Below are 19,489 nucleotides of genomic sequence, written 5' to 3'. Positions count from 1 at the left end.
CATAAAGACCCTTACATATTTTTTCTTTCTTTACTTTTACCTCTTTTCCTCAACCTGACCTTCAGCAACAGAAACCGAATATAATATTCCTCTCAAATACAAGGCAGACACTTAGTTATTAAAGCTAAAACAAAATTGCAGTACTACAGATTATTTCTACATCTATGCCGAGTGGCAATAATTAGCTTCATTCCCACACTCAGCTAGCCAGAAATACAGTAGGAATGTGATTTTCTATATATACTTTTTTTTTTTTTTTTTCCTACCGTGGATAAAAATGCCCTCCCTGGACACTCGTCAGCAGTTTTACCTCCTTCCTCATAGAACCTTGAATACCCATGCAGCCCTGAAATCAAGAATTCTCTTTTGGGAATGGGTTATGTTTGGACAGGACTTTCTCTCTTTCCGCTAAATGCAAACACCACTGAGTTTATTAATCAAGAAGGAGAATTTCAAAGTTAATGAAAGTGACATTTACGAGAAAAGCATAAACTCAAATGTGGGGTGACGAGCACAGACAGAGATTCATTGGGTTATCTTCAGCTGCAATGAAAGGTGGACTGAATGCTTGAAAACTCTGCACACACGTGTCCCGTGGCACAGGATCCTTTTTACCTGGCTGCCATGAGATCCAGAAGATGCTGCCACCGGTCATTGACCTTTCCGAGCTTGTATTCAATCTCAGAGGCTTTGCTTTCATGGCTGGCTCGAGCCAGTCGTTCTCCCAACTGCTGGAGCTGTATTTTGTTCTCTTGGGCCACAGCAATTTCCTCTTGATAATCCTGCATAATAAATAGCAATCACAGAGATCAGAAATCATATTTTTAATGCATTCAGCCCGGCTCCACTAGAAACACGATAATTACCGTTTTGTATTGCTTGGAATGTTTGGGCATGAGGAATGCTGTATGAGTATCAGTCCATGTACACAAGAATTAGGGGTCCCTATTATTTTGGGGATGTGCACAGACTCTAGATTGAATTTTCATAGAACTTTTCTTTTAAAGAGAATGGAAATATTTTTTATTTACTTAAAATGGGCATTAAAAAAATCAGTAACAGTGTACACACAGAAAGACAAAACTTGAAGGGTTTTAATACTGAGAAATTACACCTTATTGTTATAATCACCGACCTGGGTGTTATATTTAGAATCAATCCTCATACAAACAGTTGCTAAGAGGCTTAGAAGTTGTGTGTATGTGTGTGCGTGTGTGTGTACAATTACGTATGTGCAACTGACATATATGTGTATTTATATGTAAAAGTATAGATGTGCTTCTGTCAGTCACTTGTGCAGAATGCTTTAGAACAAATACCTTCATTTTAATGAGCTATCCTCTACGCAGTGTCAATATTGTATAACACATAGATCAATGGCGAACTAGCTCCCAAGAATAATAACCATTAGTCCTAGGGGATTAACGGGTCTCGACCTTTTTCATTTACCCAGTTGCTGTACTCACTTCTCTTAAAGATTGTTTTGGAAAAGGAAACACTGGCTCCCTATGCAAGAGAAAAGCCACTGACCGGCGTGGTTTAAGTAATGATGAATGGACATCTATCTTCCCCAACCCTCACCGCCTGACCAATGATCCTCTCACTCCCGCCACAGTGCCAGAAGCCAATCTTTAGAATTGCCTTTCCTTCATTGTTTGGGCTTAACTCCCATCATGCAGCCAATATTATCTCAACAAAATAATACACAAAGACACATTACAGGGTCATGGATATTTTAACCCTCCCCTGCTCTAAAGTTAGTGTGGCAACAGGGATATCCTCTCAAGTCAGTTATCAAAGCAAGAAGGACCCCCCCTTACCCCCAAAATGGGAGAAGCCAGTGCAGTTCTTTCCTATCTCAGTGCCAAGTGCTCTCTTTCTGCCAAGCACCCTCACCCTATCTTCTTTCATTTTATGTTATTTCAACACAGAGGGGTTGTGTGACCGATACATAGATGTCCTGACCCCACAGAGTCAAGCTCATAAACACTTCTTCTGAAATCTCAGAACTCATTTTATACACAAAATAGCATCGCTAATATTTTAAAGATTATTTCTAACATTGTGCCAAATTGTTTAACAAAATTATGTGAAAAACTAAAATTCTTCTAATTTTTCAGTTGTGATTGTATTTTGTCCAAGAGATAGTTTTTTCCACACCCCAAAATATGCATTCTAAATTTCATGAAGAAAATCAATGAGAATAGAGATGCACTTAAGAAAGACTGATTCTATAGCAAGCTTCACTATAATACTTATAGTCCATTAATCATGTCCAGTGGAGCATTCTCTGATATCCAGAAACTATCAGAGTGCAAAGTTATTGGCAGATATTGAAATGAAATCTGTTTTATCTTAGTTCACATTTTAAAGGTTTACAATATCAAATATAAAAATGCTCATTGCTAGAATTTGACATTTTAAGTGGAAAGCCTTAAAACTGTTAATATTGCATGTTTACACTGGAGTTTTTTTCCTTTACGTATATGCATGGACGATTTTTCCTAATAATTATTTGCATTTATTTTAGAGTGAATGAGGCTATAATTTGTTTATTCAGTATTCAGTAATGACTGAGTACTTATGAGAAGACAGGCATTGCTCTGGGCACAGGAGACACAGCAATGAATAAAACAGACAAAGACATTTCTAGCAAAGCTGACAATCCAGTGGGGCTCCCATTGCAGACAAAGAACCAACAAGTAAATAGGGAAAGTACGTTGTGAACCAGATAGTGATGTGTGCTAACAAGGAACACAAACTGAAATAAATGAATACGATCAATAATTATTCAAAAATAATGTGGAAGCATCAATGATTCTATCCAAAACATTTTTTTCTTTTTTTTTCAAAACATTTAAATTTATTTTTATTTTATTTTTAAAAAGATTTCACTTATTTGTCAGAGAAAGAGAGAGCGAGCACAAGCAAGGGGAACGGCCGGCAGAGGGAGAAGCAGGTTTCCCGCCGAGCAAGGAACCTGATGCCACACAGGGCTTGATTCCAGAACGCTGGGATCACGACCTGAGCCTAAGGCAGATGCTTACCAACTGAGCCACCCAGGCGCCCCATCAAAAATATTTTTAAAGGCTAATAAATTTGATCAGCCCTACACAGACCCAAAAAATGTTCTGTAACCGTATGACTATAATTTAATAGTCATACATAACTGGAAAAAAATATGAAGCAAAATTCTCAGGAGATTTTCCTTTTTTCCCAAGATTTATTAGAGAGAGAGAGAGCATGAGTGGGTAGATGGGCAGAGGGAAAGAGTGGGAGGGAGAGGGGCAAGCAGACTCCACCTTGAGCAAAAGCCCAATGCAGACCTCATCCCATGACCCTGGGATCCCGACCCAAGCTGAAATCTAGAGTCTGACATTCAACCGCTCCACCGACTGAGCTATCCAGGAACCTCAGAAAAGTTTTCATTCCTGTAAGTGTCCATGCGTTCTGTTTTACAGAGAAAATGTCAGCTTAATTAATCCTAAGAATTCTTTCTTTTAGTCCCACTCTAGCGATTTTACTTCTCTAAAACCAAAAACAAAAGACACAAAAGAAAACTAATACACATAAACAATTCCTTCTGGGCAGGTAGCTAAAACCGGCACACACCGAACATTTCTCTTATCAGCAGATAATTTACTTCAGCATATCCATATATATTGTGTGCAAAGGAGGCCTTTGCATGCAAGTTTATTTCATATTAAAAAGAAAAAACATTTAAAATATAGTGCTTTTACAGGACAGGAATTTAATAGTTTAATAATAAGTAAAGCCATCTTTTATACCTGTTACAAGTATGCCTACGTGTTACGAACGGGGAAAACATACATAGCCACGCATTCCGTACCTTCTTGAGCTTCTCTATCATTTCTTCAATGAGGATGTCTCCATTTTGAGAAACTTTGCTTTCCATCTGGGTCAGCCATTCACAAAGCTCCTTGTTCTTTTCACTGAAGACCGCCCATTCATTCAATCTCTCACTTACTTGCTGCCGCCTTAGGGAGAGCTGAAGGTTTAAATGGGAGAACACATAAAAGGATCATCAGAGCAGAACATGTAACCTGAGGAAAAAAGCCAATAAATGGAGTTGGGTGGACTGGAATAAGCAATAGTTGTGCATCTCTTTAGGTCATTGTACGGTCCTAGGAGGGATCTAGGATGTTGCACAAGGACCCGCTGTGAAACGCCAGTGGGAGGCAGCCGGCCCTCTGCTTCCCTCCTGAAGGGCCGCGCGCATCTTCACTCAAGGTTCTGAACCACCCAGCGGAGACTTCTACAGCATCGCTGAATGCACTTGTACTAAAAGAGAAGGGAGAAATAGGAAAGAGGAAGGGACAGAGAAAGAAGGAAGGAAAGGAGGAAAAAGGGGAAAAGGAAAGAAAGAAAAATAAGGACGAATAGTGAAAAGGAAGAAAAGGGAAGGAAAGAAAAGGAAGCATGAGCCGAGTCGCAGGTGTCAAGCGAGTGGAGCAGAGGGGCGCGGTGCCAAGAGGTCAGAAGTGGAAGACGGGTCCCTGGGGCTCAGCTCTGTACCGACCCTTACACTTGACGCAAGTTCTCTCACTTGCCTGCCCGCTTTCTTTTTTAATTCATTTCCCTTTGTGTCTTTTTCCTTTCCTTCTTCCTTGTGCATAAGGGTTTCCTGAGACATAATTCACATACCATATAATTTTGCTCCGATTAAAGTTTTCAAAGTTATTTATGTTGTCACATGTGTCTCTACTTCATTCCTTTTAACTGCTGAATACAGTCTCTCATACGGATAGACATCTGATGGACTATATTCAGCAGTTAAAAGAAAAGTTAAAAAGTTAATTCATCTGTGGGTGGGTGTTTTGGTTGCTTCCGTATGTTATGAATAATGCTGCTGTTGTGCAGGGAGACACACGTTTAGTTGCCTTTGGGGTACACACCCACAAGGAGAATTGCCGGGTTACCTGGTGACACTACAGAGTGTCTGCCGAAGTGGCTGCACCAGTCACATTCCCACCAGCAGTAGGGTTCTCATTTCTCCACATCCTCACCAACATTTGCTATTATCTGTTTTTTTATTTTAGTTATCCTAGTGACACGAAGTGGTATCTCACCATGGTTCTGATTCACGTTTCTCTGATGGCTAATGATGCTGAAAATCTCATGTTTCTTGGCCACCTGTATATAGTCTTTGGACAACTACCTGGTCAAATCCTTTGCCTATTTTTAAATGGGGTTTTTTGTTTGTTTGTTGTTTGTTTGTTTTAGCACTGAGTTGTAATAGTTCTTTATGCATTAGAGACAGAAGGGGCCTGTTTCTTATCTCTAAGTCTAGAGTGATCCCTTCTGGTATTTTAAAATTGTATGATTCACAGTACTCTTGTTTTTGCAGTGCTGGTATAGATCCTAAGGAATATTTTTAGTTGAGCTAAGCTACATGTTAGCAAAATATAATGGGACTTGAGTGGCATAAAGATGACCTTTTTTATAGATGTTCTACACACTCCCATTGATAATGCTAGATATTCTACCAGTCATCCCATAGCATTAAACACCATCTCTTAATTTTCTTTTCCCCCCACTAACATTTTATCATGATAAACATTAGACATACAGAAAAGTTGAAAGAACTATAAGCGTAAGCACCTATAATACACTTACTAGACTCTAAAATTGTGAACATTTTGCCTCATTTTGCTTTAATACATGTATTCCTTTATCCATCAATCCATTTATCCATTTTACTTTGTGATGCACTTCAAACCAATTTCCTTTTAAAAATGAAAATGAAAATATTTCTAAGGTACTATATGCTTCCTAGTTAGCAGTTCTGGCTAGGGTTGGCTCTGTTAATGACTGGGTCATTAATAGTCAAGGTCCTACACGTCCCAAAATGTCTATGATTCTACGCCTAAGAAAACACCTGGTAATTAGGCTTTGAGACCAGGTTCCCTATGCTGGGGCTAGCCCTAGTCATATGGGTCACTTAGATAGTGGGCCCCATAACCTCACAGTTTCTGACTGTCAACAGTACAAATGCATTCTCTTGAATTAATTACGATCTTTTAAAATAAAAATTTTCTGGGTAGGGTGACACTGATGAATCCATTAAGTATTTCCGCAGTAGTACAAGTCAGCTTATCATTAAGTTTTCATTGAGGCAGAAAAATACAGAATAGCCCAAAAGCAGTGAACTTACTCGGGGTGGATACTGGTAGGAATGGAAAAGGCTAAGGAAACACAGGTTAAAGAGTTTTGGAGACAAAGTTCACCTACAGTAAGCTCTATCAAGACAGAGATGCAGCTAAGAGCGAGATTCTTCCAGCAACCCCTTTCCTCTCGAACTGTGATAGAAGACTGGATTCTGATCTTCAGCAGGAATGCTAAAATGTGGAATTTTTTGGTGGATATGATTTTTTTCCCTGTCATTCACACAGCATCAGAGTCAAAAGTGTGGTTGGTCATTAAAATTCTGGTTCAACTGATGTCCAAACTGAAATTATGTTTTCATAATTGGGACCTCCCAAAACAACTGCTTTTTGTTTTTGTTTTTGTTTTTGTTTTTAGTATGTGTCTTTTCAGATTTTATTCTGTAAACATTTCATTTTACACAGCTAGAGTCACACACACGCTTGTAACTTTCTTTTTTCATGTTCCAAAAGCAACTGCTTTTTAAGACAAGAGTAAAAGCCCTTGCCCTTCAGATTTAATTAAGATTAACTAGGTTCTTGCTATGTGTGGTTCCTCTTTTCCTCTTCCCCCAAATCTTGGCCGTGAGCAAGGACGAATTCTAAGGCTTTCCCCCACAAGATCCACAGGGAAGAGGAGCACATAATAGAAAAATACTACCTATTTCCCTGAGAGGTAGGTTTTATTACCCCCATTCCAGAGTGAAGAAGAGAGAAAGTTAGATAAATCTGAGGCATTTGTTTGTAGTCAGTATGAGACAGAACCAGCAAAGCTTGAGTCTTTGACACAGGCTGCCGTGGAACATTACGATCAAATACCCAGGGGCAGCTAAGATTCAAAAACAGTCTCTATCACTTGCTAACGATATGACCAGGGCAGGGGGAATCATCTTCTCTATACCTTACTTCCTTTGTGAATGAATTTTTCATCTGTTCCAAATTTCATTAAACAAATATTTACTGTTTGCAGTAAACAGGTGTCTGCTCTGTGCCAAGCACTGATGTATGTCTAGGAATAGTAGGCTCGTAGTAGAATACAAACAAAATAAGAAAGTAGCCAGTACATACCAAAGATGTAAAGGAAGCTGGCCATTAATGGACGACGACGACTACTATGAGTACTACTACTACTACTCTTACTACTACTGGTACAGGGGTTCATTTGAGTTTTTAATCTTTTTCCCTCTTGACACTCAGGTATTCAATACCTCCACTGAGCAGCTTGACTATATGTCTCTGGTGCTTACCACGGGGCACGGGAGTGTTGCCTTCATCTGCTCACCGTAAAGCAACCGCTGAAAGAAGACACAGGCAGACCACAAGCGCTGGATGCAAAGCAGCACCCAGAGCTGCTCAAGAGATGTCAGTTCATAATGGAGGCGGCGTTTTCCTTTTGGTTTGTAAAACTGACATTTAGGCCATATGGTAAGTGAACATCACTCTCTCCTTCTTTGGGGTCAGCTGGAACCCTCGAATTATTTATTAGCTCAGCATATATTTGGGTTTTTCGCAAGGTTACAAGCACTTTTCATTGCCAATAGCTGGCAAGGACTGGCTCAAACCTCCAGAGCGTGAGGCAGCTGAACAGGAAATACATCCTTTTCGACTTCACATATTTTTACCATGACAATTTGAAAAACACCAAGCAATTACAATGATGATATATTTATATCTCAACTAGAATTACACACAGATCTACAAAACCAAATGGGAATAAAAACGGAGAGAAGCTCTGGCTGTAGGCAGACACAACAAACCATTTGGGGAGTCTATTTGTGAACGGTGCACTTTCCTACATTAACTCTCCTCTGAAACACTTACTCACGGCAAGTTTTCCTCCTGCTCTGCAGTGCCGACAACTCCTGCCTTCTCGTCCACTGCTTCGATTGGACTGTGAACAGGCTACTTGCTCTTTAACTGTGGGATAGTGCCAGGTTTAACTATAGTTTTCAGCTTTTAGAATGAGACCATAGGCTCAAGCTCATTTCCTTTTGTGGTTTCAGACTCGACGGCAGTACTCCGGAAACACTAGCTCGAGGACTAGCAACTAAGATATATTCCTACTTGCAGCTAGGTCCTGTTACCTTTGGTAGGACTCCCCATGACTAAAATCTCACCGGAGTCAAATAATTTTTTTAGACTGAAGTAATGGGAGATCAGATGCTTTAGCTTCATGCCCAAGACATTCAATTTAGAAAGTTTCTAGAAACACGCTGTATTCAATGCACTTCCTCTTTTTTTACTTAAGTCTTAGTCCACTCACAGGTGCAAGGTATTAGCCTTGTCACAGCCTATCACGTGATCAACAGCAGCCTTCACAACATATTTCCAAACAGACTGTTGCCTAGATATATCTAAGCCTGGGGAGCAACGTTAAACATAGACACTTTTGTCCCCTTTTTTCTTTTTCCAGCTTTTTGAGATATAATTGATGTATAACATGGTGTAAGTTTAAGGTGTGCAATGTGATGATCTGATACACATTTGTACTGTGAAAGGATTACCACAAGAGTAGTTAACACATCCATCATGTCACACAATTACAATTTCTGTGTGTACTGTGAGAGCATTTAAGATATTAGTCATAAGAAAAAGAATGAAATCTTGCCATTTGAAACAACATGGATGGAGCTAAAGGGTATAATGTTAAGTGAAATAGGTCCGTCAGAGAAAGACAAATATCATATGATTTCACTCATACATAGAACTTAAGAAACAAAACAAATGAGACAAGCAAAAAAAAAAAAAAAAAAAAGACTCTTAACTGTAGAGAACAAACTGCCAGAGGGGAGGTGGGGGGAAGGGTGACTAGGTAAAGGAGATTAAGGTACACTTATACTGATGAGCACAGAGTGATATATTCAATCACTCTGTTGTATACCTGAAACTAATAGAACACTGTATGTTCATGATTTTGAAATTTTAAAAACAAATAAAACTTCAAATAAATTAATTTAAAAAATCAAGTATCTACTCGCTTAGTGACTTTCAAAAATCTAATAAGTCTTCCTAACTATAGTCACCATGCTATACATTAGATCCCCAAAACTAATTCATCTTATAACTGGACATTTGTGTCCTTTCTATGTCATGGCATTTTTATACAGTGCGTGTTTTCCTAAATCAAAAAATACTGCATAATCATAATCTTCTTAAATTTCAAAGATTCAAAGACCCTATCATTATTTTACATTTAAAGGAATGTAAGTACCATGACGTAAAACAAATGCCCTAAAGTCTTCCTTAAATTATTAACAGTATATAGGAACAGTTAGTTGTTCGAGATAAAAAGAAATGGTCTTCACTCTCAAGGGCCTTGTAGTCTTGAAATAAAGTCAAAACCATTTAAAAGAAGAAAAAGACGACGATGACGATGACATCAGGAACAATGTAGTGTCAAGTGATGGCACGGGCCAAAGGGAAATGGGCATTCAGAGGAACAGGAAAATATTGAGGTTTGACCATCTCAAACAATGGCATCATAGGGGTTGTGGTATTTGAAAAAAGATGGGTTAAAATCATAAGGAAAGGAACAGTCAGTGTAGGCAGGAAGAGTGGTCTGACAAGGTCTTGGGGTAGGGCAATTCGTGGCAGATTTGGAAAGCGAGTGGAAGCCATTATCTAAATTGTTATCTCCCTGACAGCTTTTTTTTTTTTTTTTAAGATTATTTATTTATTTGACTGACAGAGATCACAAGTAGGCAGAGAGGCAGGCAGAGAGAGGGAGAAGCAGGCTCTCTGCTGAGCCGAGAGCCCGATGTGGGGCTCGATCCCAGGACCCTGAGAACATGACCTGAGCCGAAGGCAGAGGCCTTAACCCACTGAGCTACCCAGGCACCCCACCCGACACCTTTTAAGACGTCAATTAGCCAGAGAAATGGATATAGTATAATTACTTTCACAGAATATGCTGAAAAGTATTGAGTTAGCAAATAGTGCTAGATTTTTCTCAGTTTTAAGACAGACAAATGAATAAGGCTCATAAAAGTAACTGAACATTGCTGTGATCATTTTCCATAACTCATACACATCAAGTTTTCTTGTACTTATATGCTATATCATGATGAAGTCCTTAGATGAGAAAATCGTATGATAATTTACTGGATAGTTACGTACTGATTTTGGATTGAATAATTCAGAGAAGAATAACGTACTCTGATTAGCAATAGCACGTTCAACGTGAGCGTCTCATTGTGTTCACTAAGAATATGAAGCTCAGTGAAAAATGGCTAAATTAATTTTGAGCTCAAATCACTGGCATGTTTATAAAAATCACCTCTTACACTCTTTCCTTTTAAAAGTATAGATTCATAGAAAACTATTCACCCATTTAGGAAGTGTGCTCCAGAGTTTCCCTTTGGCTAATGGTCTGAGAAATTCTTGCTTTTCATCTAAACATTGAGAGAAATTGACCTAATAACAAATTTCTTGTTCATGTCAAATGATTCACGAGGCTATGAGCCTCGTAAACTCTGTTTAATGTTTTCTGAAGCATGAAGGGAAGCACCTCTAAAGTCAGAGAAAGTGAGGAGGCTGGAGAAGAGATCTCTAGGATGGCACAGTTGGCCTGAAACTGGGGAGGTAGGAAGAGACCCCTTCTCAAAAGCCCATTCCTCAACCTTGTAGCACTTGCTTTTCCCCAGCCAGGTCTCTGTCTACTCCACTCCTGTGCCTTTACTCAAGCTGCAACCTCGTCCAACCCAGCCACTTACTCCCTCCACATCTGTCTCTTCTGCTCCCCTTCTCAATGGTCAGCTCAAGATTTATCCATTGCAACAAGCATTTCCTTTATTCTCTGCAAAGCACACTGTCGTTAGTTTGCTTATATCACTAGCCACTGTTTTAACTTGTTTATATCAATCTCCTTCTTCACTGCACAGGTTCCTCTGGACTGATTTTCATCTCAGCTCTGCTGTGAACTCAACGTAGGAACATCTACTATAGCTTGTGAAGTCTGCCATTAATGTGACTGATTCACTGAACAAATATGGACCGCAGGCTATTAAGGGCCAAGCAGAGCAATCAGGTAGAGCAAGGGACACTACTAACACACTCCCAGCTTCCCGGAGGCGACGGTCTCCAGGCCATCAGTCAGAACCTGCTCTTCACTTGTGGGCCTTTAATCTATGTTCTTCTTTGCCTCTGATGCCTTCTCATCGCCTTGCCACCGATCTCTGCCTTCCATTCCAAAATCAAAATCCAATCTGGGATCTCAATTTTATAGTATTACGTTCAAGGGAAATACTTAATAAATGAATCACATATGACTAAAAAGGCCAAACACATGAATTACTAGGAAACAATAATGGTCAATCAACAGACACAATGTTTCCAAATACAAAAACCGTTTCCACAGTATTTAGCAAAAACTGCAAATAAAACAAAGGTTTTTCACATGTTTAAAGTAAGAAAAAGAGCACCAGTCCCCAGCAAGACCACATTCATGAACCAAAAAAAAAAAAAAATGTTTTTCCTTTTACAATATTATGCCAGCCAGCGAAAGGGACAGCAAGAGAATCCCGCTGAGATGCATCTCAAATATAATGTTAAGATACAATGGTCTTAATCTGAAATATTTTCCTCAAAAACCAGAGTTCTTCCTCCATGTATACTCTGAATTATAGGATAGGTCCAAGCATGGATCAAGCCATTTGACATTCCTAGTCGTCTTCCGGTTTTCCACCTTTCCGAGCCAATGCTCCGCGCCGTTTGTCTTACCTGGTGGCATAGTTCTTCCCACTGCCTTTGCAGAAGCTCCATGCGCTCGTTCAGGATGGAGATATCGTCAGCACTAATGTAGGCACAGAGGGTGTCCTTCAAGAGGGTCAGCTGAGCCAAGTCATCTGTCCAGCTCCCAGCTGCATTTTCCAACTCCTAGATTAAAAAAACAAAAATGTGAGTGCCCATGGATATCTATCCTCAATAATCCTGAAGTGTTCTAGGAATCCTCTTTTAAAAATTTAAAAAAAAAATTTTTAAAGATTTTATTTATTCATTTGAGAGAGAGAAAGAGCAAAAGCAGAGGGAGCAGCAGGCAGAGGCAGAGGGAGAAGCAGGTTCCCCACGGAGCAGGGAGCCCGTTGTAGGGCTCAGCCCCAGGGCCCTGGGATCATGACCTGGGCCGCGAAGGCAGATGCTTAATGACCGAACTACCCAAAGAATCCCCTCTTGATACAATTATCTTTCTACACCATCCTATTTCAACATCTCACTTGGTCTTCTTTATTTGTTCTGGTGTTGTCTGATACTTCATCAAATTCTTCTGATAAAACCTCAGATTTCAGGGCACCCGGGTGGCTCAGTTGGTTAAGGGTTTGCCTTCAGCTCAGGTCATGATCTCAGGGTCCTGGAATTGAGCCTAGCCTAGCTCCCTGCTTGGCAGGGAATCCACTTCTCTCTCTCCCTCTGTTCCTCACCTCCAACCATCATGCTCTCTCTCTTGCATATGCACTCTCTCTCAAATAACTTAAAAAAAAAAATCTTAGAAAATAAAACAACCCAGGCTGCTTGAAGAATCTTCCTATGTATCTATTTACCATTTAACTGATCATTTTGGCTCACCTTTTCTCTCTCTCTCTCTTCTTTATTTTTTTAAGATTTTATTTATTTGTTGGAGATAGAGAGAGCGAGAGCATACACACTGGGGAGAGGGGCAGAGGGAGAAGCAATATCCCCACCGAGCAGGAAGCCGGATGCCAGGGGATCTCAGGCCCCTGGGATCATGACCTGAGCTGAAGGCAGGCGCTTAACTGACAGCCACCCAGCGGCTCCCGGCTCATTTTTCTAAACTGAAGTTTCCTCACTGCATGATCTTCTTTACTTTTAAACTCATTTCATAAACTGCTAATCCAGCCTTTATTTTTGTCTCAAATTAACTGATCATGTTAATAAAATATTAAAAAAAAACCTAACTCCTAGGTTAACTTTCATCCTCAAACACTGTAAGTTTACATTCTGTGATATAGACTTAATATTATGTCATTGCTGAAAATATGTGTTGCTGTTATTGCTCAATTGAAAATAATTGAAAAACTTCATTTCCAGCAGGAACACAGATCTCTTCAGGTTATTGAAGAAAAGTATTATGTACTCTGTCCTTTTGGGAAATAATTTAAGGAAAAATCCACAAGACAACATTTCAACGAGTTGACATTGGTTTTTGAAACGCTTCGAACTGCTGACCAGTTTTGCAATTTGTATAACTCTTGCTTTTTGCCAGCTGTTGATGCATTTAGATTCCAGCTAATTTTGTGTATAAATAGAGTATTTCACATGGCTTTTTCCCCTCTCTTTTTGTCTCTTCACACAGGAGACAAGTTTCCAAAGGAAAGGCAATTAACAGTACTGTTTGAGGCTAACTTCTCAGGCAATTTAGGCAAACAAGGTTTTAGTTTGAATTTTCTAGGTAATTGCTTTGTTTTGCTGCTAAGGGTGGTTTGGGGAAGAGTAGCAGAGAGCTGGACCAAAATGCATCCTTTTAATCTCCAAATTTAATAGCCGGGTATGATTGTAACTGTTATATTTTGGGAGATGAGGTCCCATGGTAACAGCATTTGGCTGAAAAAACGAACCATCCAGGTGGAGTAAATACGCAGAATTTCTGCTTATATTTGTACACATATCAAGCTGTCATACCAGTGTAAAGATTTCTCACTGTTTATGCCAATTTCTAGCCCCTAACTCAAATATCAGACCTAGTCCATGGTATACGGATTATAAAAGAAACAATACCACCACAAGAACTGTTTCAGACTCACAGACTCCATTAGAAGAGTCCATGTTTAAAAATACAGCCTCTGGACTCAGGGAGCCTTGATATTTACTAACTTGGAAATGTTATTAAACTTCTGGAAGCCTCAGTTTTCATATCTGTAAAAGGGAAATAATAGACTGTCCGCGTGAGCTTGTGTTTATGTCCATGGAGATCACGCTCGTATAGTCACTGCCACGTAAGAAGAGACTAATAAATGCCTATTTCTGTTTGTCACGCTTTTCTTTAACCATTTGTTAGAAATCTACTATCACAGACTTAAAACAAACTTTTTAATCTTTGTGTACTTCTGAATTTGCATCTCAAGATAATATTTTCCTCACTTGCCATCATCCGTGATGCCACCCAAGATTTCTTTTTCCCAAATCTGCCTCTTCTTTTTAAAGATTTTATTTATTGGGGCACCTGGGTGGCTCAGTGGGTTGAGCCTCTGCCTTCAGCTCAGATCATGATCTCAGGGTCCTGGGATCAAGCCCCGCATTGGGCTCTCTGCTCAGCAGGGAGCCTGCTTCCCCCTCTCTCTCTGCCTGCCTCTCTGTCTACTTGAGATCTCTCTCTCTGTCAAATAAATGAATAAAATCTTTTAAAAAATGTGATTAAAAATATTTTATTTATTTATTTGATACAGAGAGAGAGAGAGAAAGAGAGTGAGCACAAGCAGTGGGAATGGGAGGGGGAGAACCAGACACCTGAGGCAGGACTCGATCCCAGGACTCTGGCATCATGACCTGTGCCAAAGACAGATGCCTAACTGACTGAGCCACCCAGGTGCCCCATAAATCTGCCTCTTTTGAGTTTCAAAGGATATCCTTAAATTCTGATACTGAAGAATCCATGCTTTTTGTGATTTCAAGACTTCTTTAAAAAATTAGTTTTTCTTTAATGTTTATGACTTCATAGCCAGCATAAGGCAGAGACTTTTTTTTTTCTTTTTGACAGAGAGAGAAGGATCACAAGTAGGCAGAGAGAGAGGGGGAGAAGAAGGTTCCCTGCTGAGCAGAGAGCCCAATGTGAGGCTCAATCCCAGGACCCTGAGATCATGACCCGAGCCGAAGGCAGAGGCTTAACCCACTGAGCCACCCAGGTGCCCCTAGCAGAGACCTTCTGATTAAAATCCAAATCATTTAAGTATTTGAAGTTTCTTTTCAAAAGATTTATTTATTTATTTTAGAGAGAGTGGGGGTAGGGGCAGAAGGAGAAAATCTTCAGGCAGACTCTCTGCTGAACACTGAGCATGGAGCCTGACCTCACAACTTACAAGATCACGACCTGAGCAGACAGAAACCAGGAGTCAGAGGCTTAACCAACAGAGCCACCCAGGCACCCCAGGATCTGTGAAGTTTTCACAGCATTACTCCACAGCAATAATTTGCAAACGACTGGGAAACACAAGGACATGTATTATTTGGGGGAGAAAAAAAACATTCCCTAAAGTCGTTTTGACAAGATCTGCCTATCGCTCAGGAGAGAACGGCTAGCGGATACTCCACTTGACAATACAGGAATGAATGGAACACATCCTACAGCCCCCACATCCCTGGGTCTCAGCAAGCTCACGATGCAGGGAGGGGTCTGTATTCGCCCCTGATCCGCTTCCAGCTGCGACTTGTGGTGTGGATCGTCACTTTCAAGCAGTTGGGGCCCTGAGTCCCTGAAGGACTACGTGTCTCCGTGCAATACCTGAGACTGGCTATTTACAGTTCCCCATTTCCTTACTGACGAGGGCGTTCCCCGAAGGGGCCTGGGATTTCCAGGCTGCTGAGCCTTGCGCTTCTCTCTGCCAACTAGACTAGTCTGCTACAACTCTCCAGTGTAGATGCTTTAAAGAGATAGTGTTTATTGCTTTGGACCCGGCTTTTAAATATCTTTTAATGCTGTGTTTATATTTCTCAAGATAATCCATAAACTGGTCTACAATTTCATCAACTGCAATAAAATAACAACCGGGTCTCCCCAGAGTAGTCTGCCTGAACGCGACAGCCGGGAACCTGCACCATCCTGTTTGCAGCTGGAGCGGCCTGACTGCGCTGTGCTTTCAAAGGCAACATGACAACCAAGTTCACAGGCAAGTGACGGCTAACGGCTCAGCGCAGGCGCAGTTTACCTTGCAGCGCATTTGCTCTGCGTGTAGCTCTTCATGGTGATCCGGCAGAGGCTGAGAAAGCTTCTTTTTGAACGTTCGTAGCTTCTCCAGAGAATTAGCTATTCCGTTCTCACATTTTTCCCAGTCCTGCAATGGGAGAAGAAAGAAATTCACTTTTTTTTTTTTTTTTTTAAACTTAGGTAGGAAACTGGAACAAAAGAAAAACCCTCTCTTTAATCCAAGAGAAACAGTTAGGATTCACTGGGGAGTCCACATCCATCGTCATGTAGGCAGCAGCAGGACAGCTGAGTTCTCTGCTCCCTCTATGCGACTTATAGCAGGTAATACGCTGCGCCTCGGTTTTCCCTGCGAAAATGGGCAAACCACAAACTCTATAAAGGCTGGAGGACTGGAGGAAGCAGTGGGTATGAACACTCAAACACAAGGCCCAGAATATCACGGGTACTCAAAAATGTTATCTGCATTTGGATCAATCTGCAGAGGTAAGAGGTAATCACAGTGTTTTGCCTCTTTCCTAACCCCATCCATAAGGTGTCTACCCAACGTCAAATGCTCTGTAAGAGATTTTAAAGAAAGAGGATATGGAATCTCTTTCAGGATGAAGAGTAAAAAATAATATAACCCTGACTCTGATTCAATTCATTATACGAACAGTATGTGGCACATACATTTGATTTGTTACCGAAGCAGAATCCCAAGTACCAAAGGCTGGTACCAGGTGGATCTCATCTTGAAGGCACAGACACGTGCATCCCAGAAGGTTGAGTACACAGCACACGAAACCCGAAACAATCAATAAGTGGAAGCAGAGAGATAAGGCAAAATTTTAAAAACAGACATCAAGTATGTCCAATAGTAATGAGAGCTCTGAGGAAGGCTACAGCAGGTTACTCGTGAAGAGCATGGCGGTGTGGACTGGTAGATCTCCACAGAGTGACAGAGAACACCTACATCATGTGGTTGTGTTTTGGACGATGACGCACCAAACTCGTAGCCGTGTTTACCTCTGTGGAAAATTAGAGGATTTGGTGGTGTTATAGGGGAAATTTTGTTTTTCACTCTTCATACTTTAATTACTACCTGATTTTTTTTTTTAATCAGACACATGTATTTCTTTTTTAAGTAAAAGAAAAAAATGATAGGAACCATAATGGAGACCTGCTTCTTTTTAGCATTAGATCTACAAATTAACTCTTATCTAGTGTCTCAGTGACAATTCAAATTAAATTCATCTCAACAAATCTCCTTAATTTTGCCTATGACCTCCCATTCCTCTGCCCTGCCTTGCCAGTAACCCTTCGCGGTGGCCGCTCCCCACCACTTAAATGACTGAGCTCCAAGAGCAGACAACTAGACCTGCTTTTAGTAGCGAGCCTGGTGCCAAATCATGTCGCCTTTTCCTTCACATTATCTCTTCCGTTGTCACCAGTCCTTTCTTGTCTGGGCTCTTTCTCTCTTCTTTCCTGATGTTTTATTTTTAGCACAAGCCACCCATAAGTGCTATGACCCAAACTTTCTTCTGTCAGAAGTGCTGACTGAAGTGCCTCCCTACTCAAAAGGTCTTCTGGTTTCTAACTGAACTGAGCCTTTGGCCCAAGAGTCTCATTTCTCTTTAAATTCCTTCAGGGAACTTCCTAGAGTGCATAACCACATTCCCTGTTTCTGTGTACCAGAAAAAACACAAACTGTCTGTCTGGTCAGATGTGCTCCCATTCCCCTCTGTTAAAATATCTCTGTGTTCCCAGGCTACAAGTAATTCATCAATGCTAAGCACAGTGAGGTCCTCTTACTAAACAGAACAGCATTCTCAATGAAATCATCACACATTCTGAAACCTATCTACATGTCATCAGTGAATGTTCATTGACCTAAAGGAGAAAAGGTCAGTTTCTTATTTTCCACAACAAAATTAAGAGGCCAGAGTGAAGCAGGTGAGCATGAAGGTCACAGAATGGGAATCACTGTATTTTGGCACACGGACTCAGAGCAGTAAATCAGGGGCTAAAATTAGATAAGCATTATAGCTATGATGTAAAGATATACTAAAATAAAGAAAAATGACATTAACATTAGAATTTAGCTTCAGAAATTCCTTCTTAGGCAAATGGGTCCTAGTGTATGATTTAAAATATAACAAACTTTAACAAGAGAAGAATAAGGATTCCCCTTTCCAAGGATGGTTTAGATTCCAAAGCTACAACCCAGTCTTTTTACTACATGAGTTACAAGGAAACAAAAAAATGTCATGGTCTGCAAACATCTATCAACGTGTATGTTTTACACACCAATGAACAGACTGGCAAGAAAAGCAAACGCAGTGACTCAGCCATTTCACCTAATTAAAGTTTTGGGAATATGTCCAAAAATCACATCACAAGTAAAGAAAAATATATGATTAAAATGATCTCTACAGAATGAGTTACAGCATTTTTAATCCTTTCCTGAAAGCACAAAAAGAAGAAAAAAAGAATCAGACATATTGTATTACTGATGAATTGTGCTTCAAGCAAATAACAGTTCTTTAACAAATATTCAGTGGCATTTTTGACTGATTATATCCTACACAGAAGGTAATGTATTATTAAATAAAATTCAGCAGAATAAACCCAATGGGTGTGTACTTGAAGCATTATAAAAGCAAAATGTATTCCATTACCTTTAGTTAGTACCTGTGATCCAAAAACATGGCAGGTCAAATTTAATAGATAATTTTGTTGAAGAGTTAGAGACTACCAATGTATATAAAACTTCACCATTTAGCTCTGTTCACTCTTTGATCTGATAATGATATCAACAGTGATAATGACCATCATTTATCACATGCTCAGTCTGTGTAGGTCCTGTGCCATCTGTTTGCTTTCATGATTTCATTAAATCCTCATGATGCTGGCTAAAGAAGGGGTAATCGTGCCCACTCTAGAGGGGCAGAAACTGAGGCTCAGATAGGTTGAATTAACCAGGTTATTTGGTTTATTATGATTTTAACTTGGATAGATCTGACTTCAGAAACCATGCCCTTTTTCCAATGCCTTCTGATTATGCATTGAGTAAGGTTACGGAAAGTGAGGGAGAAAGCATCCTGTTGGAGGGGGTTGGATAAAGCTACATCTCTCTAGACTTGCGGTGTGATTCAGTATGCTCTCTGTATCCAACTAAAGGCTTAATATACCTCCTGAATTTTATCTCATAGCGACGTGCTTGGAGAAACTAGGATGAAATCAAGAGTGTCCTCTTGGATAGGTTTTTCCCTGCTATAAAATAAGAGATACCAATCTTAAAAACCACTTTAGAGTCTTAGATCAGGGAGTGGAATCTACTCTTTGCATTCCTGTTTGGATTTATAAAATCATCACATGGCCCTTGGCTCGGCACCGACTGACCATTTATCAGAATCTATCACTTGGACAGCCTTATTAGACTTAAAACTACTTTGCTGGGGGATTTTTCTGA

The 19,489-nt window shown here is 40.1% G+C and overlaps 1 protein-coding gene across 19 annotated transcripts in view; it reads right to left on the bottom strand.

Moving 5' to 3' along the window:
* Positions 1-19,489, bottom strand: part of SYNE1 (spectrin repeat containing nuclear envelope protein 1) — a 462,745-nt gene that overhangs the window by 58,557 nt on the left and 384,699 nt on the right. For 18 of the 19 annotated variants that reach the window (XM_032338689.1, XM_032338697.1, XM_032338702.1 and 15 more), the window contains 4 exons: positions 16,040-16,165; positions 11,883-12,038; positions 3,851-4,009; positions 616-782 (listed from right to left, as the gene is read on the bottom strand). In XM_032338689.1, the coding sequence (XP_032194580.1) occupies positions 616-782; positions 3,851-4,009; positions 11,883-12,038; positions 16,040-16,165 (608 nt within the window). Of the gene's footprint in view, positions 1-615; positions 783-3,850; positions 4,010-7,989; positions 8,159-11,882; positions 12,039-16,039; positions 16,166-19,489 lie in introns of those variants that run through there. The other variant, XM_032338709.1, reaches the window with a different exon arrangement.

The sequence above is a fragment of the Mustela erminea genome, chromosome 4 (assembly GCF_009829155.1).
Source record: "Mustela erminea isolate mMusErm1 chromosome 4, mMusErm1.Pri, whole genome shotgun sequence".
In the NCBI taxonomy this organism is placed as follows: Eukaryota; Metazoa; Chordata; class Mammalia; order Carnivora; family Mustelidae; genus Mustela; species Mustela erminea.
This window is presented reverse-complemented; position numbering and strand designations above follow the sequence as displayed.